General features: G+C 35.3%; 1 protein-coding gene across 1 annotated transcript in view; it reads right to left on the bottom strand.

Moving 5' to 3' along the window:
- ARMC3 (armadillo repeat containing 3) overlaps nucleotides 1–17,882 on the bottom strand; it is a 51,815-nt gene extending 33,933 nt beyond the window's left edge. The window contains exons 1-7 of the mRNA XM_074892384.1: nucleotides 17,736–17,882; nucleotides 9,478–9,595; nucleotides 7,386–7,511; nucleotides 5,531–5,599; nucleotides 5,025–5,200; nucleotides 3,534–3,728; nucleotides 2,545–2,728 (exon numbers count right to left, since the gene is read on the bottom strand). Of these exons, the coding sequence (XP_074748485.1) occupies nucleotides 2,545–2,728; nucleotides 3,534–3,728; nucleotides 5,025–5,200; nucleotides 5,531–5,599; nucleotides 7,386–7,511; nucleotides 9,478–9,595; nucleotides 17,736–17,783 (916 nt within the window). The 5' untranslated portion in view covers nucleotides 17,784–17,882. The remainder of the gene's footprint in view (nucleotides 1–2,544; nucleotides 2,729–3,533; nucleotides 3,729–5,024; nucleotides 5,201–5,530; nucleotides 5,600–7,385; nucleotides 7,512–9,477; nucleotides 9,596–17,735) is intronic.
- Between the last annotated feature and the right edge of the window lie 5,918 nt (nucleotides 17,883–23,800).

Raw genomic sequence — 23,800 nt, 5'->3', positions numbered from 1 at the left:
ATTACAGAACAAAACAAATTTTCAGGGGCAAAGAGATAATGATTATGTATAGAAATACGATCAATTTTAATTTATTTAAATAGAGCAGCATCCTAAAGATGCTATTTAAAATTGAATATCGTGTTTGTACCATGTAATTTATTCTGATATTGAGAATAGCTCTTAAGAGGTATCTCCCTCTTGTGACAACAACAACAAAAAGTTTCAGGAGTCCCTTTCCAAAGGACTGAAAGGGACATAAACCAAAACTGTTTGCTATGATCACATCTATCAGGAAAAAAAACAAAACTAAATTCCATCTGTCAACAATAATTATTTCAAAACCAGACACTGCTGTATACTCAGCTGCCAGGATTACAAAAACAGATAGATGCATGTTCTGTCATAGCAAAAGTAAGTTCTTCATTTCAATGAAAAGCAGTATTTTTCTCCTCAAGTATGTGGGAAATGTTGGTAAATTGCAACTACGATCATCAAACCTGAAGAATGTGGGCTATATAGCTATTGCAAATTTAATGAAAAAGTCATAAAAGAACTTAGAGCTGTGTTGTATTATATTTGATTTACATCAAGGCAAGTATTAGTATAGTATACATTAGTGTTGCAGTTTGGATAAGCTGTTTAGCATATTTACAACCAGAATCCAAACAAACAAGAACTGCAAATATTTCTGTTTTCTTTTTGCACTTGGACTATTCTTATAATGGCCCCAATACCACTTTTCTTTCCACTGGAAGGCTGACTTTAGGCCAGTACTCTACGTATCTGAAATAGATTCAATAATTCTGGGGGACCTGTTGAGCAGCAGGTTTACTGGACTGTGTTGTCCACTGTACCACTACAATGCATTTCCCTTTGTCTAACTGGTTGTCACCAAAATTCTACAGCTTGGAATCAAATATTTTAAATCTTCTTCTGATCTATTTTCCCAGCTTGCTGCATCCATACCAACTGTCATAGGCTGAAGAAGTGAGCAAACCTTTATAATGAAATCACATTGACTCCATTTGTAAAGAAGTATGACAAGAAGATGCATCTTCACTGACGGTAACATCCCATGATATAAGATCATAGGCAGAACTGTAATATATTATGTGTAGTTCTTGCCACCGTGCTTTAAAAATGTTGTGTTCAGACATGCTTCTACTAACAGCTGCTAAAATATTAGGCCACAAAAACTGAAAAAGGTGTGAAAGAGGAAAAGAAGGCTACGCTTATTTGAAAAGAAATACAAAAAAGGAGTAAGATGCAATACAAAGTAGTAGGAGCAAATATAAATTTGCTTATCATACTACTTACAAGCCTGTCACAGGACTATAAAAATGATGCTGGCAGTCTTAAGTAGCATAATAAAATAATACAGGAAAATACACAAATAAAGAAAGTTCCTTCCTATCTTTGACACCTTAACATTAATGAAAATAATAATCAGTAACTTGCAAAGCTTCCAATAGAGAATGATAAAAGCATACAGAAACCCACAAAATAGTAGGAATGATAGATTCAGCTCTTTTCATGTATCATTTGCAATCCAAATAATTACAAATATTCAGGATGTCAAACTAAGGAAGGTGAGAAAAGAATTGGAAAGATAGGATGGGGAGAGAAGAAAGGAGGTCTGAAATACTGTAGAAAGGAGAGATTATTTTAGCCATGTATTAAATTAGATAACATATTTGTAAAATACACATAAATTAAAACCATGACTTGACCACAAGATGATAGAAATATGAATGAAATATTTAAGCTCTACTGTCATACTTACGGTCATCAAAATCCCTTGACAGAATTAAAATCTATAGAGAGAACAATGTTATTTCTGACACTGCATTTTGTTACATAGCACTATTAGGCATATGTTGCAACTCAGAAGCCCATGTATGGAAGGAATTTCCAATGTAGATTTATTTAAAGAGCATTCTTGTGGGCAAAAATGATGAGCATGTTCTGCCTAATTCATAATTCCTTGGTGAATTAAAGAAAAGTGTATAAAAAAGAACTATAAGAGATAAATAATTATCAAAAGATGACAAAGAAACTAACTCCACTGGGAATATTAATCTGCAAGCCATTTGAAAGGCTTTTTTTCATGTCCCTGTTAAAGGAATTTGTATTTGAAATTGCCTGACATTTAGACGAGCAGTTGTATGCAAAAGGAAGTAAGCTTGCGATTAAGTCTTAACTGACAGCGATGAGAAATAGTGCCGGTAAAGGTGGCTTAAAATGCCAGTTACCTTGGCATCACTAAACAAACAATAAAGATCATATTTTCAGAGTCCATTTTCCTTTTTGAGGACAGCATTTTGCAAGAATATATTACATTTAAAAATAAATGGATGCAAAATCTTAACATTTTAATATATATATATATAGCCTATCATCCAATTGCTGCTCTGATTAGCAAGATTCATCACTGTAATTCATTCTTGCCAGTGTTTTCCTCAGCACAAGTAGTACCCTCAACCAGGTAAGATGACCTCATTCTGGATGAAAATTTACTTCATAAACAAATTCATGTCCATGGATTTTTAAAAAGTCACATACAGTCATAAGCTGCTCTGGTAATTGCCTTTGCTGCATTCTTCTGAATACTTGGAACAGTAGACACTCCTACAAATGAAAGCAGCTTTTTAAGGCCTCCTGTCTGATGAATCAGTTGCAGAGTATGCACATCTTCGAGACAATTTGCCAACACGGCAAGAGCTTCCACATGTAGATCACTGAATTCCTAATAAGGAAAAAAAAACCCAAACAAATAACCTTCAAATCAGGGTTAAAACACCTTTGGTTTTTAACTTTGTAATATAATTGTCATAACTCTCTTTTGGATAGTTTATTCATACCTCAAAGTACATCTTTTCATACTCATATTTTTGTGTACTTTCTCTGATGTGCTTTAGGATGCAACACAATTTATCAAAACCAGTAAAAACCCCAAAAGTTTATCTTTTACATCAAAGTGTGTTAGCCAGGCATTCAGAAAGGACCTGCCATCTTAAAATTTCAAGAACTTCACTAATTTCTCTATGCATTGTATTTTCCATGGTATCATCTGAACTCAAGAAGCACTAAAATAAGTCTCATAATAACATAAAAAATGAAATTTCCAAGGTAGTAAATTATATTTAAGGCCATTGATATCAAAGTAAATTCAGAAAAAAAATCAGTGTTCAAACTAGGGACCAGCACCAGAATTCAGCATATAATAAAAAACTTTGAGAAAACATTGTATAAAAAGCTATATGGTGAATTTCACTGATATTTACCACAATTTGAGAAATGGACAGTAAATGCAGAACAGTATTACTAATAGCAATATAGCAATAAAACAAATAAAAACATTTTGGTGAATCCCTTTGCTCCCTTTCTTAGTAAACTAGGTATCCTAGCTTATCCTATTTCTATCATACTTAGCTCCAAGTAAGGAGCTCTTTCTTCTTTTATCACTCTTCCACAACATGAATAATATTTCTCATTAGTCATACAAACATTAGCAGCAAGAACAAAAATTTTTGAAGGCAAGTAAACTGTACATTGGTTTCCAGTATCTTCAGAAGACAATCTAATCCTTTACTTTCTCCCAGTATTATCCTGGTTTCTCTGTCTTTGCTAATTACTTCTAAGGTTTTAAGGGCTAACAACTGAATAACTGGGTATTCAGATTTCAGTAGTTCCAGCAAGGGTGGAATTACATTCAGTGCACGAACTGCAGCACGGCTTTGAAAATCCTGCAGTAAAATATTCAACAAAGAATGTTAGTGATAGAGAATATAACAGTACATCAATTCCTGACTTCACAGAAAGAACACCAAAAATCTAATTTCAAACACACAAGAGTCAATATTCAAGAACTTCCAGTTTTGAAGATTTCTTTCTTTTCAGCCAAGAATCAAAATGAATATAATCAAGCCCCACCAACCATAAACTCCAATTTTTTTGCATGACTGAAGTACACACTATGGAATCTAGTCCTGCCTAAGGAAGCATACTTACTCTTGTTTTTGTCATGGTTACCTCAACATACATGTTTCTTTGAGAAAGTTTTTTAAATTTAGTTTCATCATTTTTATTTACCTCAGTGGGGGGAAAATAGTTTTTGTGCTCTACTGTGGTTGCTTAGTTATATCTTCTTTTGTTTTAGTAATTATAAAACGACAATTTAAAATATGAACTTTAAACAGTGTATATGCAGCTTAATAAACAGACAGTAGTAGATTATATTAAAATAGAAAAAAATAAATAAATTACAATTTGCTTTTAAATAGCTTATTGCACATGTGCAGCATGCAATTACCCTTATCAATATAAGCAAGCACCAGGTGCAGTTATCCAGATATACCCTGCAACAAAGACAGCGAGATAGTAAAAAAGGAGAAAGAGTAAAATGTGATTTTGAATAGACATGCTCTGATGCCCCAAAAGAGATAGAGGTATAAACTGAATTCATTATTGAATTGATTCGCTTAAGCCATGGAAGAGAACTGCCATACAAATGCACCATTCTTTTGCTAAGCAGCATATGGATGACATTAGTGCTGAGTGTCAAAGTAGCCAATAACAAATCTATTCCTCCCAGTATGGAAAGTAGCTGTTGACAGCATTCACCTATCATTAAAAAGATGTTCAAAATTGTGACTAAGGACTTGCTGGCCAAAACAAGGCACAATGTAATTGCTAGTTCTTTAATTTACAGGATTATTCCAACCTTTTAGATAGACAGGTTATAACATTTTCCAACTAAGAAAACAAATTAATATTTAATTAAAAAAATCTGAATCTGATTCTGATCTCACAGTGGTATACAGCGTGGATAACTGCATTAAGTTAAACAGAATTAGAGTCAAATCAGCTATATTTGTAACTAACGTAACAATCAAGGTCTCAGGTGTCATGTTTTCAAATACATTCATGAACCCTGGAGAGTAAAGGAACCAAATATTTTAAAATAATTAACCCCATAGAGGATGTCAGGGGTGGGGGGGGAAGTGGTTATCTGCCTCTGTAATTTAAAACAACAAATTTACCTGCACCAGGAGGTAGATACATTCAACTGAATTCTTCTTAACATCAGGATCAGGGCTACCTAGCAGTCTGATAAGTGGTTCTAATCCACCTTGCTCAAATATTTGTACTTTAGTAGTATATTCAACAGCCATATGTGCTAGACAGAGAGTAGCAAATTCATGGATAACTACATCTTCTATGGGGAAAAAAAAGAAATATTTTGATCATGTTTTATTCAGCACAGTGTACATTCACTAATTCAGTGGTTTAGAATATTATTTGAAGTCAATAAACAATAGCTGTTAATCATACCTGACATCTCCATAAACATGTTGCTCCATCTGTACAACATAAACCACTACTCAGTGAGTAACAGAGCTACTCCTATAAAAGCAATTACCTATTTAACATGTAGTAAGACAAATCATAAGTTACAAGGAAGATTTTAATAAATTGTCCAATAAAATGGCAATCACAAATTATTTCTGAGTGTATTTTTGCACAAGGAATGAATACTGCAAGCTACCTTCTGGCGCCAGCTGTGATATAAGTGAATTTGTGACATCCAGTTCCCTCAGTAACTTCCTGACATCATCTACAATGAAATAAATACAAATATGAAGTCTTTCATTTGGCAATCTTGGCTGAGTAAAGAAACAGATTCTGCTCTAAGGGAAATGTACTTATGGTTACTTCCTGAGTGACAAAAAGATCTGACTGGGAACGACACACAACTAAAGTTATAGCAAGATCATAACGGGCCCAGAAAACATAGAGGAGATTTTCAAGTACCAGATGACATTCATTGACATTTGATATATATGAAGTTCCTCAATAGTTCACTGAAACTTTATTCAGAATACCTGCATCTAGCAGGTTCTGATTAAATATCGCACAGTTTTAGTTGTCAAAGAAGTCATACCCCAATAGTTAGAATTATTTGCGGTTAAAATTATCAAACCAAAGGCAATCCTTCTGTTATTTCATTTTCAAGCCATCACTTTCTATTTTTATGCTAACACAGTCCACACTGGAAACTGAAAACATGAATTATATAGGTCTTATTAAAATCACAGCAAAGAGTTTCAGAATACATTTTTATTGTTGTCAATGGCAAACTAGCAAAACCACAACCACTGGATAGAATACCCAGAAAACACTCTTTGGGACATACTTTATATGATCTTACCGTGCTGTGTTGTTACTATCAACACATTACAGTGTTGAAATGTAAGAAAAAAAAAAAAGAGTTAAATTTACTTTTAAAGAAAAAAACAATTAAGATGTGAATATAAATAGAAGATCTTCAGTCATTCAAATCCACATTTGTGCAGCAGCACTGGAAGCCAGGGTCTGAAGGGAGTATATATGTTAGTGCTGAGCTGAAAGTAAGGTAAAGAACATAAGGTCCAGAGCAACATGAAAAGCAGGTAGCAGTTGATGAAAAGACTTGGTTACGATGTCTTACAAACAATGGTTAGGATAGAAGACAATTGGGTAGAACATCTATCAAAATAAGACCTGTTAATCATATTCATTAGATGTAGGTTTATAAAGCAATGTAAAAATAACAGCCACTGAAACTCAACCTTACTTCACTTACTCTTTCATCTTCAGGTATGTCTACCTACCACCCACTGCAGCTTGATCATCTGTCACTCAGCCATCCAGCATGGAAGTCATACACCCATCTTCATCTTATAAAAAGGTACAACAAAATCTGCATATACTGTGGTTAAATCATTTAATAATGGCGTGGCTACAGTAGATATGCTACCTTGCCATGAATGCAGCGTCTCCAAGAGATATTCAAGACTACTTGAATTTCACTAGTTCAGATACAGATAACAAAACATTTAAAGCAGCACTGATCTGCCGAAGAAGGTGGGTAAATATGCATGCCAACACTTGATAGTTCAGGGCTTTTTTTGACATCAACACTTAAATTTGCTACTTTATATTTAATACATTTTCTCCCTTATCACTGTAGTTACACTAATGCCTGAAGTAACAACTGATATTTAACCATAGCATTTTCTGTAGATGATAAATAGTACTTTATCCTTCTCTTCCAACTTTTGTAAGAGAAGAGTGTGTTGTGTCCACACTGGCAAGCATTTTATGTAGTCAGGCTTTCTCTGAGAGACATACTTCCAGTATTAAACTCTTTCAATTTGGCCATGACAAAATAAAAACAAGGGCTGGAGGAAAATTAACTTATCTTGTAATTTTTTTTTCAGAATCAGTGGAGTTCACTCTAGATGAATTTGTTCCTTTATTCTGGGCTGCTAATGTGGGATTTTTTCACAAGAGCCACCTATTGCTTTGACGACCACACTCATACACATTGAAAAATATTTTTTAAAAATGGAGGTTCTTACGATTAGAAGCCATGATGCCAAATACCATGATGGCATTCCTGCGTACAACTGGATCTTCATGTGAGATGAGTTTATACAGATGTTCCACTGCTCCAAGACCAAGAAGCGTCACTTTGTTTTCATCACCTGAAGAGTAATTAGGTTAAAAGTTCTACAACAATGAAACAAGCTCACAGTTCTAATGTTACAAAGCAAAACAGCTACCAATCTTTTATTGGACCATAGAATCAAAGAACAAAGGCCTGGACAGGACCTTGGCAGATAGTCTAATCTATACCCCAAATAAACATGTGTCAAATAGTATCAAGGATTTACAGTATCTAGGATTAATTCACATTTGTAAATCAAAGCATGCTTCTGTCTATTGGACCCCCAACTCATTTGTAGGAGACTGCAGTGGTAGTACGAAGGACAGCTTTCTATTTAGTGAAATACAGGTGAATAATATCATTAAGAACCTCACTTTATTTTGCTCTTTTCTTGCCTCCCAATTTTATTTTCCTTGAAATAACAGTTAATTCGTTCTGTAGATCTGCACTACCCCTCAACTGAAGCAACTACCAGGATTTGGATCATTAAATCCCACCTGAGATTTCTACCACCTGAGAATGGAGCACCTTGTAGCTGAATAGGCTCTGGCCATTCAAAGAGCAGAAGTGTTTTGTATGATTACAGCCTTCTGTTTTTGCTCACTCAAAAACCACCCAAACCCCAAGAAACAAAATCCAAAACCTACTCCTATTCTCAGTTCCCACAAGAGCTTTATAATTAATTATCTAATGAGCCATGTCTGTCCTTTCTGGCTACAAATGAGCAATGTGAGAAGAAACTGGAGAACTACGCTCATTCTCAGGCCAAAACACAATTAAAATACAAGAACTATTTTTTATTGACGGATGGGACTTAATTTACTAGCAACATTCAAGAAATAAATTAACTGCAAAGTGAAAACAACTCCTTGTCTTGTGCCATACTGCAAAGTTACAGTCTAGTCTTCTAGAAGATCGCAGGAATACCCACATTAACAATTTAAAGTATTATTCATTTAGTAGAAACAGAAAAATTAAATATCTGTCCTCTTGCAGTGTGTCATATTTTACTGTGAACAGCAGGGAAGGAGCCAACAAGAGTTTATGGTGTGCGGTTCACAGCTGTCTCCCAAAAGTCCAAATTTTCTCCTCACATATTCAAAATTTGGTTGCATGCCCTCAACCAGGCTTGCCATATTAAGCCGAACCCAAACATCTTTCAGAATCCAATGATCCCTAGCCAACTGTCAAAGCCTTGAGCTCCTCTCTCACAACTTCAGCAGTGTTGATAATTGCCATCAGTACAACAATCAGCATATAAAACCATAACTTTGAAAGAAAATGTAAATGGAAATTAATATTAAAACAGAATAATTATACCAAGTATGCTACCAGTGTATACCAATTTGAGTGGCTGGCATGGAGTGAGTAGGAGGAACTTGGGAAATTACATGCTACATAATTTTGAGCCTTTGTTATACAGTTGTCTTCTGGGTACCCGGAACATGATGCTTAGCTATAGAGAATACAGGGACTCTGGAAGAATTGGAATCTTGGAGACTTGTTAGATTCCCAACATATACAGAAATAAGCTTGATAAAGGAGGCTGAGCAGTCTCCAATAAATCATCTGTCACAGAAGTACTGACACAAGAGCTATATGCAAAAATAACAGAAACAGGCTAAAAAAGTAATTTTCATTGAAAACTGAACCTTGAAGTAACTACACTGGTACAGAAGTTTCAAACTGTAACATAAAAAATACTTTCCCAGATGCAGGTCTGTTTCTCATAACAAAACAGATCTAGGTTATATTTAAACCAAGCTCTATTAAACAGAGAATGCAAAATTTTATAACAAAATGATAAAGTTTTCCTTCACACAAACCACAGGACTTCTTTATAACTGCAAATACAGGTTTGATAAATATTTCAGAAAACCCCCAAAACCCTGACAGAGACCTTTGAGACAAAATGAAAATTTCAGTGCTAGAAAGCTAAAAAATTTTGAACTACTATCAAAATCTAAAGAACTCAAAGGAAAGCTCATTCCAAAAAGACTAACCTTTTGATGCAAATTTATACAGAGCATCACATGCTTTGGCCAAAACTTCCTCTTCAGGAGAACTAAGCATTAGCACAACCGTTGCTGCTGTTTTGCTTTCAATCAATAAAGGATCAAACTACAAACAAAAAAAAGGAAAGAACAGTTAGATTTATACTGAGCCTTCCCATGTGCTGTAGTAGACTCCCACATTTCATTAAAAAAAAAAATCTAGTTTAAGATCTACACTGAATTAGAAATATTAACATGAGTTGCTATTTACTTGGAGAAATTCAATTTTTTAATAACAATTTGAGACATTGTCAAAAAATAAGAAAGAATAATTGACTTCCAAATATAATCATTATTTCATCCCGTATGAAGATTTTGGGGAAACCCTGACACTTCCCTGTACATCTAGGAAGTCTTGACGGCAATAAACTATGTAATTCTGTTACACACATAAGAGCATCCTGCAGCTTTGGAACCAAACAGGAGAAGTTTCTTTTGAGCAGCTGTGCACAGAGCCTATGAACTTAGGTGTTGTATGAGGAAGAGGATTTGGTTACTCTGTGGCACTAACACTTTGTGGTTGCTTTAAAAAAAGAAAAGGACCCTTCCTGTGCCTTTGTCAACTCAGTTCACTAGCTCACTATGATCTTGTACCAGTTGAAGTATTTCCATGATATAATCCCTGCTCATCCAGCTAGAAATGACACAAAGTTTTCATTTCTATTTCTGACCTCCCTTACACAGAAATAAATCTTCCAACAAATATGGCAATTTTCACCCTCTTAATAGACTCTTTAGGACTAGCATCACTTGAGTAAGGGAATCTTCTAAAAAAGCCTTTTGTTCTTTAACAAGACTCAAGGTTTTCTGAAAATTCTACCCACTAAAAAGTTTTATGCTTATTTGGGTTTAAAATAATTTTTTAATCTGGAAAAACTGTCATCTGTCCTCACACTTTAGGCCCATAGAGTATCTGTGTTGCATACAGAAACTACCAGATACTGGAGTCATGCAGACCCTCAATATTAATGTATTTATCTTTAAAATACAGGAGATTAATCATTTAAAATAGCAATACAGGCTATTTTAAAATATTATTACAATGTATACTTATACCATATATATTTAAATTTCTATTATTTGTTTTACTTCATATAAAACCCCTCTAATAGCTACATCAGAGGCACATGTTGCTGAACAATAAGGGCATGAAGATACATACAAGTCAGTTGTCAAGCAAGGAAATTATGTGGAGCAAATCTTCAAAAAAGTTATGAGTGTGCTAGAAGGAAAGTGAACAAAGAGGAGTCTTTTTTCTTCTCCCTCCTCTGACTTGTTAAAAAATCAGGCAAAATATGATACTAGTACCCAGACTTCTAAATTTTAAGGTTTTTAAACCCAAGCAATTTCATCATCTTCCATGAGGCATATCACACACTTAACAGTCTGCAAGATCACGATCCAAGTTTCATTAACAGTTAAGAGGTGGCCTGGCTAATGTGATTAACTGGTCTCCCTATCTTCAAGAAGGTCTGAAAACCTGAAGACATGTCCAACTTCATGTTTGCTGTGACAAGCTAGAGGCAGAGGACAAGTCATGGAACAAAGCTCCTTATTAAAGAAAATATATTCAGCTTACTGTACCATAAGTAATTTTGCTTCATAATGACTCAGCAACAAGAATTAAACCAAATAGTGGCACAGTGGTCCAAGTTACATCTTAATGATAGGCCTAAAATGATGGAATTTTTAAATGGAAATTTTCTTTTTGGATTGTAAGGAGGCAAAAAATTCAGCTTATCACAGCTACATTCACTCATTCTACCCCTGTGAGAGGCATATAGGAGAATTAAGAGATGACTGAAGTCCCTGTAGCTACCTTCATACTTCTGTACTTCTGCACATTTGTGTCCTTGCGTGGACAGAACATGATCCTCCAGGTGAGTGCTATGATTTAAGCACAGACATATCACCTGAGTCTGGCCAAATACTTGGTCATGAGATAAAATTGTAATTTTTAGTAGAGGCTGTTAGTCCTCCAGAGAAAAATAAACACAAAGATTGATCTAGGATGAAGTTTAATAAGAAATGGATTATGAAATAAGAGTTTTAAATCTCAGTTATTTATTTACATTGAGTTGATACCAAAGATGCTATTATGTTGCTTAATTTTCATTGCCTCTCATGTTCACAAGTAATCGTATAAACTACAATTCAATGATAATTCCTAGGATTTAATGACAGGTTGGCACATGAGCAGAATGAAATTGCTCTAATCTCTGCCCATTTGTATAGACTTTACTACATACTACATCACCACTACTGTCTGAAATATTCAATAGGCACTTCCCTAGCAGAAGCAGCTTTGTGCTGAAAACCTGGTAAGACAAGTCACTGAAATCAATGTATGTTTAAGAAATCAAGAGGTCCGAGCAGGTCAGTGATTTGCTGGGAAGTAACATTGTTTGTCAAAACTATCACAGAACTGGATGTGACTTTTGCTTATCATAATGCCAGCATAGCTAGAGTTCCCCCCTCTTTTTAAAAATAAAAAAAATCAAGTCTTGGTCCTAAATCTTCATACATCATCACAGACTTTTCCCTTAATGGCACACACAGGACAGATTGTGTGCTAGAATAATATTAAGAAAAAACAAGTTAAATGAAAAAGAAAGCTGTAATTCAAAAACTTCTATATAACTTTAATCATTATTATTGTGTACGTTTGATTTCAAAGCCATTAGAAACTGCAGAGTATTTGTGGGGTTTTTTTTCCATCAACTTAACTTAGTTGAAATTGAAGGTGATACAAAATATGTTTCCAGTCAGACCAAAGACCCACCTAGCCCAGCATCCTGTTCTCGACAAAGGCCACTAAAAGGTGTGGGCAAGCAGACTATTAAACTTTGCTTATATTCCCTCCCATACTCCAGCACTCCGCCACCTAGAGAACTGGTGAGCTAGTGATTTCATATTTGTGTTTAAAAAGTCTAAGAAAAATTTTCCACCAGTTAATTTGGTAAATAATTCTTGAAGCCATCTGTATTTTAGCCACCCTTAATATTCTGAGACACAAGTATCACAGTTTAACAGCCATATAAATAGCTGTGCCTTTTCTTTGTTTTAGAACTAGCACCTGATAATTTTATTTGTCCTCCACAGTTCATTCACCATAAGAAACAGAGGAATAAATTACACCCATTTGCCTTCTCTGCATATTCATCCTTTTGTAAGTTTCTATGATATTCCTCTTCACAGTCATTTCCTTTTGGGAATGAAGAAACCTACTCTCTTTGATCCTTCCTAATACGGAAGCCACACTGTCTATTCTTGTTATCTTTCTTTGTACTTTTCTGTAGTTCAATTGTACCTTTTTTGAGATGGAAACACCAGAACTGTTAATGGCATTCAACTTGTGCATGTATAATGCATTTGCTAGTGACATGGGGTGTTTTGCCTTTTATTTCTGGAATTTGAAATGTTGTATTTATTCACTTTTGCCTACTTAGTAACTGGCTGCCATTTTCATGAAAGTATCCACATTAACTCTGATAGACTGGGTGACACAGGTTGCAGAATAAAACCCATGACATTCCACTGGCAACCTCTCTCCGTTATGACACCTGAACAGTAATTTGTTTTCTCACCTTTGCTTTCTATTTTATAACCAGACATTATTGCCAGGAATGGAATTTCTTTTTGCCTGTTGGTGTTTACGTGAGTGAAGAGCCTGGTCTAAAAACTTCTGAAAAAGCTAAATAACTGTATCAACCAGATCACCATTATCCACTGGCTCACTGACTCCTTGAAAAAATTAAAAAAGATTTCAGAGACCGCACTTTCTTCTACACAAACAGTATTGATTTACCCCATTACTATCTTATTTATCCATGCATCCTTTTTTTTCTTTTTCTTTCGGTTTTTTTTGGTGTAACTATTTCTATCAACTAACACAGCATGGAAGACAAACTTTCTGTAATTATTGATGTATTTCTTTTTGAAAAGGAAATTTTCTACCCTCCATTCCTCTAGTACAAAGGGTGCAAATCAAATACCATAAGTAACAGTACCACAATTTCAGATTTTAGTTATTTTTCAGTTGGACAAGACCTGGGCAAATACTATTTGTTCATATTTGGACAATTTATTCACATTTGGTTTAGTGATTCATTATATAGCTTTGTCTTTTGACACAAAAATAAGTAATTTTGCTTTTCTTTTATGACTTTAATCACCTTGTAGTGTTCCTCTAAGAAGCTTCTTGCTTCTGGTCAATTTGGAAAAGCTTTATTGCTAGCTTTCTAGCTCTCTCCCAAGATATTTTGGTGCGTTGTGACACTGTGCTTTTACTTCTCATTTGTGAGTGCAAGGTTTTTCTTGTTTTCCCATTTAGATACAAATCCCACCTTTTGAAGGATGTATTTATCTGCTATTATTCTATTGTTTAATCATGCCATTATTTTTTAAAAAATAATCCTTTAAATTTGAATTAATTGACTACAAGTCTGCTTTATCCTTGCCCCTTTTGTAGACTCTTTAGAAGCATTACTGATGTATTTGATATTCGTAACCCCTTTTCCTTTACCTAGAATAACAGAGTTAATATATATCTGGTCATGCTAATTGTTTCAGTTCTGTCGTTGTCTGATCTTCTATACTAACAATATAAATCCAAGATATTCCACTGAATCACAGTGTTTAGAAAGTTAGAAGGCACTTCTGGAGGTGATCTGGTCCAACTGCCCTGTCCAGAGCAGGATCAGCTAGAGCTCAGGGCTGGTGCACAGTCTGATGTTGAATATCTCCAAGGACGGACACTCCATAACCTCTCTGGGTAAGCTGTGTCATGTTCCACCATTCTTACAGTAAAAGAGGATTTTTTTTTTTTTATTATGTTTAAATGGAACCTTCTGGGTTTCAGTTTTTGCCCATTGCCTCTCATCCTTTCACTGGGCACTACTGAGAAAAGCCTGGCCTGACTTCTTTACTCCCTTCTATCAGGTATTTATACACAATGACAAGACCCCTCCAAGCCTTTTCTCAAGACTGAACAGACCCAACTCGGTCTCTCCTCATATGACAAATGCTCCAAGCCTTTGGCAGGCTTGTTCCAGTAAGTCCATGTCTCTCTTGTACTGGGGAACCCGGAACTCCAGGTGTGGTCTCACTCACCAACACTGAGGGGAAGACAATAGTCCCCTCTCTCCAGTTGCTGGCAAAACACTGCCTAATGTACCCCAGGATTTTGTTAGCTTTCTTTACCCCAAGTGCACATTGCTGGTGCACGTCCACCAGAATCACCAGGTCCTTTCCTGTAAAGCTGCTTTCCAGCTGGTCATCACCCAGTCTGTACCAGTTATTCTTCCCCCATGTACAGGACTTGGCATTTCCCTTTATTGAACTTAATGAAATTCCCATTTTCCCTTTTCTCTAGTTTGCTGAAGTCCCTCTGAATGGCTGCACAACCATCTGGTCTGTCAATCACTCCCCTCAATTTTGTATCATCTGCAAACTTGCTGAGGGTGCACTCTGTCCCATCATTCAGGTCACTAATGAAGAGGTTAAACAGTACTGGCCCTGGGATCAACCCCTGGGGCACAACACTAGAGCCTGACCTCCAGCTGGACCTCATGCTGCTGACCACAATCCTCTAAGTCTGGCAGTTCAGCTAGTTTTCAATTCATTTACACTGTCTATTTATCTTGTCTGTATTTCATCAGTTTGTCTACGAGGATGTTATGAGAGACAGTGTTGAAAGCCTTACTAAAGACAAGTCAAGTAAGTATTTAGGCATTAATTGCTCAAAAGGTGTTTATGTGGAGACTGAATTTCAGGAGTTGACAGTGCCACTTCATATATTCCACCTTTTTAACATTACTGTTGTGAATTAAGCCATTATCAAAAATACTCAGGTAGCTATAGTTTTCTTTCAGTGATAATGCCTCAGTATTTTATCTAGTGGTAATCTTAGGCTTTCCTTTTAATGTCTGTGCCCTAGCTGATGATCAACTAGTAATGTCCAGACCTAACTTAATGAAGATATCATATGAAAAGTTCCTATCAATCTATGTCAAAGCTAACATATTTTATCTGCCTGAATTACTGTCTAAGGTCATCCATATAGAGATAGAGGCTCAAAGCAGTATTTTTCCTGGAGAAGCCTAATTCTTAGAACAGATAATAGTAACAGACAAATTATGAAAGGCAGGTAAAACAGAGTCCTCTGGAATACTTTCTTAAACATATAAGCAGTGGATACACTAAGAGATGTGTTTCCCACCTGTTCCTAGAAATCTATAAAAATTAGTGGTCATCTGCAGTACCATATATTCCCAGAGCATTCCACAAGCACAAAGGCTCTCTTTTATAAGCCTGCCCACATTATCTCAAGGCTTCTTTTCTTGGACTTGACATTTTCATAAGCAGATTATCAATCAGAAGATAATAGCTAATACATCTTTTATTTTGTCTGCATCTCATTTCCTGCCATCTGAAATATCCAGGTGAAATGTAAAGTTTTGAGATTTGAATTTACATGATCACTATTAACAATATTCTCATAGCTAGAAGATTTTCTTGTTGATAGTTACAACTAATCAATGATATTTTTAAATGCTTAATACTATTTCGTTATGCAACATTCTTTTTTTTTTTTCTCCTGATAGGACTGTTAGAAGAGATATGCTAGCCTGAAGTACAATAAGGGCAACAACTAAGCCAAAAACTGCAGATGCCATCTGGACTTCACTCTTACCAATTCTTTCCTTTTTAATAGTTTTACTGACCTTTTCTGTAATTTTTTTTTTCAATTATTAAATACATTTTCTAACATTATTCACAGTTTATTGTAGTAGTTAGTAGGCTGTACCATACTTTTCTCCAGAAACATTTATGGTGTCTTTTGGATCTACAAATTGTGGTGCTGCTTCTACTTTCTAGATATTTACTGAAAAAGTCAGCTTTTATTACTCTGGAGGGAGTTAGCTCATCTGTATGCCTTAAATCTACTGTCATGCCTTTCAATTTTTTTTCTTAGACTTTTAATTAGTCCTATCCACATTACCTTCTTTGTGTCTCCTCCTGATTTTCTAGGTTATTCCATACAGAAATGGCTTTAGGTCAATTTATCCTCTCACGTTGAAGTTTTATGTCAAGTCTCCCTTCATAAGGATTTACTATTGATTGGAGCTTATGAATTATGTTTGTAATATTCATATTTCCACAGAACAGTTGGGCAAAACCTGGTATCAATTGCTATGCCTCAGTGACATCATGGCTATTGGATATTACCGTCTTACTCAAAATTATTTATGCTTATTTAATATTGAAATTGTGACATAATTTTTGCTGATAAACTTTTCAATGACCTTTGAAAAAGCTCTTGCAGTACCATTACTCTTTACAGACAAACCCATTGTTTTTTTAAAACAGTGTACTGAACTTTGCATTTAGTTTCATGCTCCTCTGTGGGACTCACTGAGGTCCTGATTTTCATTAACTTAGTTATTATCTGGCACAGGATTTATATTATACTCCTTTCAATGTTTCTGTCTTATTTCCTCTACTTCTTTCTGAATAAATAAATTAAACTTTAAAAATACCTGTATTTTGGACCTCTATGTTTTTGGGGGTCTCTTTCTACCTTGTCAAGTTAGAGAAACTCTTGAAAAGTGTGCTAGTGTCAGATGTTTTTGAAAAAAAGTCACATTACCACCATTATTCTATATTTGGCTTCAGCTCTACTACTTCTCACTGCGGCACTTCCAAGATACCAGAAAAACCTGAACTGCTGCTAAAGACTGTATAGATCCAGAATACATAGTACTGTCATTCAAAATATCTGTAAGATTTTGTATTAAAAACCTCTGCAGATCCATCTAGGCTCTTAACTCTTTCATCCTTAAAGAAAGGGAATGCCTCCACAGTTGAAAAGACAGGCAGATTTCAGGTCGCTCTTCTCCCTTCTCCTTTGATTTTTACAAATGGAAAGCTAATACTGTTCTTCAAATAAAAAGAAGCCTGGATTGTTTCATACATTACTGTTTGCAAAGCCTGCCAAAGACAACAATCTCCACAAAGAACTACACATGCCCAGTCACTCTGGTTTGTATTCTGTCCAAGAAAAGCAGAAACAGAATCATCTTTAAAAGACATTTTTAGAATAATGTGGGTAAGCTAGGAGAGTAAGGAACTATGTAAGGATGGCAGAACTGGGCCCATAACTGTGTAATGCTTATTTTATAGCACATAGCAATTTATAAACTTACCACATCCTTGGGTGGAGGCTCTACTTTCTTCTTTACTTTTTTACCCATTCTAAAAACAAAAACAAAAAATAAAAGCAGACAAACAAACTCCCTTCTGTGTTTTAGGAATCAGTTTACCAGTGATTTAGGAAAGCTTGTAAGACAGACTTTCTCATTCATTTGACCCACCTAATCAGTTTGAAGATTTCTATGCAGAAAGTTGTCCCTTATAAAAAAACCAAACTTTCTAACACTTGAACACATTAGGTAAATACATCTGTCAACAAAATACATAATTAAAAAGAAAGATCTGAGACATCACAGGCTCAAGTTGTAATGTGGTACAAATACATAGGACATGCTTTTCTGCAAGTTAGTTTTATCTGCATCTATAAATCATATGTGAACTTGAAGGTCCTATTAGGTTCCCCTTGTCTGTTTATACATTCTATGTTGGCAAACATTCTATACAACTGCAGAATGTACAAATAAGTTCTACCTTGAAAATGAGGTTCAAATTCAATTCGAATTCTCTGTTCATATTTCACGGAAGACAAAAATCAGGTCTGCAAGTATTAAGAAGCAGTTCTGCACAATACAAATTTCACCGATTAAAAAAGGTTACATCTATTTACACCAAGTCCAGCTTCTGTCTTCTGCTTTGTCTGTATTAGCACATGTGCATGTGAACCAGGAAGACCTTCTCAGCTGCATCTAATAGTAGCTTCTGAAGCATATGGATATAATACCTCATGTGGACCTAATTTCATGTGGCTTGCAAAACTTCAGCACAGCCTTCCAGTTAAGCTACAGGCAAAAGTAAAGAGCAACATGACCCACTAGCACTAGCTATGCATAGAACATAACCCAAGTTATGCCAAACTTAGGTTTGTTTTAACACTGTGTAAAAGTGAAATGTACACTGTTATTACCCATTAGTTAGTTCTCAAAGGGAAACTACACATTCACCCTCAGCCAGGACTATCCTGACAACCTCGCTGTGGTATAAGAGATTATTTTCTAGTGCAATATGAGCTGTAGCCTGGCTGGTTACAGAATTCAGGGCTATCAGTTGTGTTCAACAAAAAATTGGAGCTCTTCTTGAATCCTCTGAATTTTTTCAGGTATTGTTCCTCTACTAGCCTCTCAAACTGTAACACAGCAGTAGTGAAACCAGTTGATAAGTACATCTTAAAAATGGATCTGAAATTTAAAACTTCATAGGCAGGTCACTAATTGTAGCTTTGAGAGGAAGACCCATACAATCAAAGATTCTTCAGCTCCAATCTCTTTACCCTTGTGCATATATATATATATATACACCTCTATGAACACGTACAGACGCACTAGAATTCAGTGTTTCAGGAAGTGCAGCTTTGGCTAGGGAGAAATTAACTCATATAAGAGAAAGCATAAGGACAAATTACTGACAGTATATTCAACAAAAATGATGGACACGCTACCTTCTGATTTATGCAATCACTGCAGAAAGTAAGCATCACGCACACATACAAGAATCAGATTTACAAGGACATTCTGGAAATCTGGGTTATTTAAATTGTGTTAAATCCTGGTATGGATATACAGACAGTTATTTAGAATTATTCATTTCATCTCAATTCATTTCAGATACAAATTAAGCTAAAGTCATAAAAGGCAATTTTAATTCTGAATGAGTTTAATTAGGTTTAAACCATACAATTTTAAAAGTTAATTCATGTAAAAGTATTTATCATGTTGTACAATTAATGTTCACAGATTCAAATAATTACACATATTTCAAGAGTGTGAATAACTAAAGCCTTTAATTGTAGATATTTCTTCACACTGTATAAATACATCCAACTTCTGAGAATATTTTCGAGAAACATACATTTTTCTACACATTCAGAAATATTTGGTTCCATGGTAGTATTAGAAAAGCAGTACAATCTGTAGCAACAAGCACAGAGAATGAATCAATTAGTTTATTGTGGATTATGTCTCTCTGTCTGTTTCTTTGATGCAGTTACTATTCTGGATTTCAACGCATTCTGCCATCAGCTGTTGGTTTTAGCTTTGTTCCCGTAAAGCTCTCTGTATTCAGTGGTCATTCTCTGGCTTGAGGCAATGATGCACGTGAAATTCTTTGGCTTACTGATAATTAAAAATGTGTCTTCTGCATTGAATTTTAGTTATTGTAGACAATCAATGTGTACAGGTATTGAAAGGCTACCGACCCATAAAAGAACTTATTCAAATCCCTTTCTCTCCATGATAACTGCATGTTGTCTTTTTTCTCAGTAGGTTTACAGTATGCATACCTTTGACTCTCAGTTTACTATTCTAAACACTTAGAATTCAGAACGAATGGGTGGCAGGATTTAGATTTTTAAATGTGATTAGATGCTGGGTCTATGTTACCTGAAAATTTTCTTTTAAAAACTAAAACTCTATTCACTAGTAATGAAGTGTAATTAATTAAATCTTAAAGACAAAATAAAGAAGATTCTCATTTAGGTAGTATTCTCTACTTCATGTTCTGTAGGCTTCTAGAATCATAGGAGCATACTTTTTTCACCTATGTTTTTTGAGATTAAAGGGTTGATTGTTTTAAATCATGTAGAGCTAGAGCTAATAAAGGACTTGGACAGAAAAGATGTAGCCAACATATAGTCAAGCAATCCATGAAGTTATCATTCTATGTTACTTCCTGTCCTTCACCTGGAATTTATTGCCTTCAGTGGTAAACAAATGAGCCTGCTTTACTTTCTCCTGCTTAGTTTCAGTGCAGTGGTCTAATCAGGTGTTGTCTCTCATCCAGCAGGACAGTAAATATGTCTAACTAAATCCTCACTCCAGAACTACAGTCCCCAACACTCTCCCCAGCTCTGGCTATTCTTCATGCCTAAGCTCAGCAGGCACTTCCCTATTTCACTCTGAACTTCACTAGGGCCTCCAGCTTTCCCATAGGACCAGAACTACCCCAGGGTGAGTATCTTAAATACCCAGAAACTATGAGTGGTGTCCACTAAACTAAATTAGGCATCAGTACTTAAGTTAGTCACTCTCCCTGATAATTGATGGAGATCTAGTCAATGTATTCAATAGCTCTTAAGGTATCTAAAACTTAATTATACCTTAAGAATAACTACCTTTTCCTTGGACCAAAACCAGTCAAGAGTTAATAGCTCATGTACGGACATTTATGTTGATATCTACAGTTAATGAGATAAACTTATTATCCTGTTTCTCCACATGAATCCACATACCAGGCTAGGTTTGGCAGATACTATCACAGTAGGCTGAGCACTAGCAGAACTAGGCATATGACAAAACACAGCCACCTTGTCTTTTAAAAAGTGGCTGAAGGAACAGGCCCATCTCCAGTAACATCTCTGTGACTAAAACATTTTGCCCATAAGTGGAAAATGATTTTGAGGAAGGTCACAAATACAGACTTTTTAGTTCAGAAGTGGAACCCTCTAACCTCTTGGCTATTATATCATGAACTGGCATCTCTGCCATGTCAAATAAAATAAGGAAAATTTATTTAGTTTTTGAAAGATTTGTTGTAAATGCCTGCCCAGAGAGGCAGATTCCAAGTACTAGATCGTAAGGTAATGATGGCCATGATCCCTGTACTTAATTAATTTTATTGTCTTGCTCTAGGAAGCTCTCTCTGCTCAGTGTGAATAGTTTCTTGGATTGCAAATCTGAGATATCCACTTATTTCTAGTCACTATATTTAAAAAAACCCACAAAACCCAAGATGACGTCTAGCAAGTGAGCTTTAACAAAAAAGAGTCTATAAATCATTCTTTGAAACATGAGGGAATGTTTCTGTTCAAGATGGTGGTTTTCAAAATACTGAAGTATCTTAAACACTTCCTTTACAGTACGGAGTGTATACCTATACTATCGGAGTCCTGTTGCATACACTTAAAGACCATAATATTACGTGGTTTTAAGTCAGACAATGCATTTAGAAAACATCACCTGTTCCACCTGCATCTTCCATTTTCTAAAACCTTAAATAACTGACACAACAACCTAAGACCCTGCACATATTGAATGTTAGCAAGACATGAGACAATGAACAAGTCAAGCACACAGTCAGCTGTGGAACTTACTTTTTAGCCAAGGATTCAAAGGTCTCTTCTGAGAGCAATTACTCCTATGGAAAAGCAGTGCAAAGGGAAGGATTTAAGAATAGCTTCTAACCAGTTATTTATCACATGATCCACTTTGCGAATTAACTGTCCCATGCTTTAAGACAGTCTGAAGCTGTGTTACTACAACCTGGCCATGATTTTCAGATTCTTCCCAACAATGACGTACAAGTGAGATTCTTTTTGCCTCCCAAATGATAATAACGTAATCTCAATTTAGTCTAGCTAGTTTAAGTGAAGTCTTGCTGTTTCTTCTTGTCTCACAGAAATTAAAACTATTTTTTCTGTGATAACAATGAAAATTGCCTATAAATTGGTCATCTTCGTTGATTATTTCAATTGATTTCCGTATGGACACTCTAGTTCAGCTGCCTTCCGATGCAATCAAAAGGAAGATATTAAAATTATAATCATGGCATTAGCAGACAATCTCACCCCTTTCTACCCCAGAAACTTTGTATGCCAGCTTAAATATCTTCCTCATCATTCTCAGGTAGCTTTGTCATAATTAAGAGAACATTGTGGAATAATCTTGAAACTCCCTTCTTTCTTTCTCCCAAATGGATCAACAGACTCCCCTTGCCCTGTGTTGTAATGCCAGTGCAAGCATTTAACACATTATAAAATACTTGGCTTCATAGGAGAAGAGAGTTAAAAAGAAATACCAGGTCCAATTTAATACTCAGTTCCTGAAGAAATATGTTGTATGAAAATAATACATTATATGAGAGACCAATTAAGTCAACACCTTCCAATCTTGTTTTATCTGTGCCCATGTGTATATTAGGCAAAAAATGATCTGAATTAAGTCAAGAATTAGCTACTGTGCAACAGATGTTAACTAACCAAACTTAACTAGAATCTGTTCCTAGATATTTTGATTCAGCTGGACAAAGTTTATCCCACTGCAGAAAAGGACTAAATGTACTCTGATCATTCTGAGAGTTCATTTAAAAATTACGTTTTTTTCAAATGATCTGTGTGTTCATAAATTATACACACACAAACCAAAAGAATCATTAAAAAAATACTGAGGGTGGAGTACTCTGCAAACCTTAAAACCAAAATGAGTTTGTAGTTAAATGCCAGGTTGAGGAAACAGCTATGAGAGAGAAAATATGGGGAATTTAGGTGAGCTAAAAAATAATGCAATTAAAAATAATTGACACTTTTTATTTGCATTCTGATATCACATTAATATTCAGCTGAGTGTTACTTTCAGAAGCCCAACAGTAGATGCCTAGATTTTTAACAAAAGCCAAGACTATCAGGTGACTCCACAACCTGATGCTGTGAAAACATGCAAGATTTGCAATAAAATTTTGACTCATGTACAGCCTCTGATTAATAGCAGTGCCTTTTTTCATACTGCCCAAGGACCATACTTTGCTGTTTTCTGAAGTTGAACAACTTGGTACATCTAGTAAGAGGCGTACTAAGTCAGGAGCGTTTCACTTGTGTTAAGGTCCTAAGCTGTAGAGGCAGAATGTATTTTCCAATCTGTACAGTATAAAAGATGATGTATGAATGTTAATAAAAAGAAGTAATGGGTATTAAAGAACATGATACCATTCTTTCCAAATCACAGAATAACTAAGAGGCCTCAGCACAAAAAAACCTCCCTCAGTGAATAAGAACAGTCTTCCACGGCAGATCAGTATCTTGCCTCCAGAGTGGTAAGAGCCAAGTGCTTCTGATAAATGCGTGAAACCAATCCCAAAAGTCAGATTTCCTCCATCTGTTACAGGTTTTTTATTTCCCTAAAGTACAACGGTTTAGATCTCCTGAAGTTTTTATGTTCTTCCTAACAATAGTAGCTATTTTTACTGTCCACATACATGCTCAATCCTTTTACTCTTCATTCTTAGTCTGACATGCTACGGCACAGGTCCAATTGTCAAGTGTACTGTATAAAGAACACTCCTTAGATTTAAA

The sequence above is a fragment of the Strix uralensis genome, chromosome 1 (genome assembly GCF_047716275.1).
Source record: "Strix uralensis isolate ZFMK-TIS-50842 chromosome 1, bStrUra1, whole genome shotgun sequence".
Classification (NCBI taxonomy): Eukaryota; Metazoa; Chordata; class Aves; order Strigiformes; family Strigidae; genus Strix; species Strix uralensis.
The sequence above is the reverse complement of the archived record's forward strand: the minus strand, read 5'-3'. Positions and strand labels throughout refer to the sequence as shown.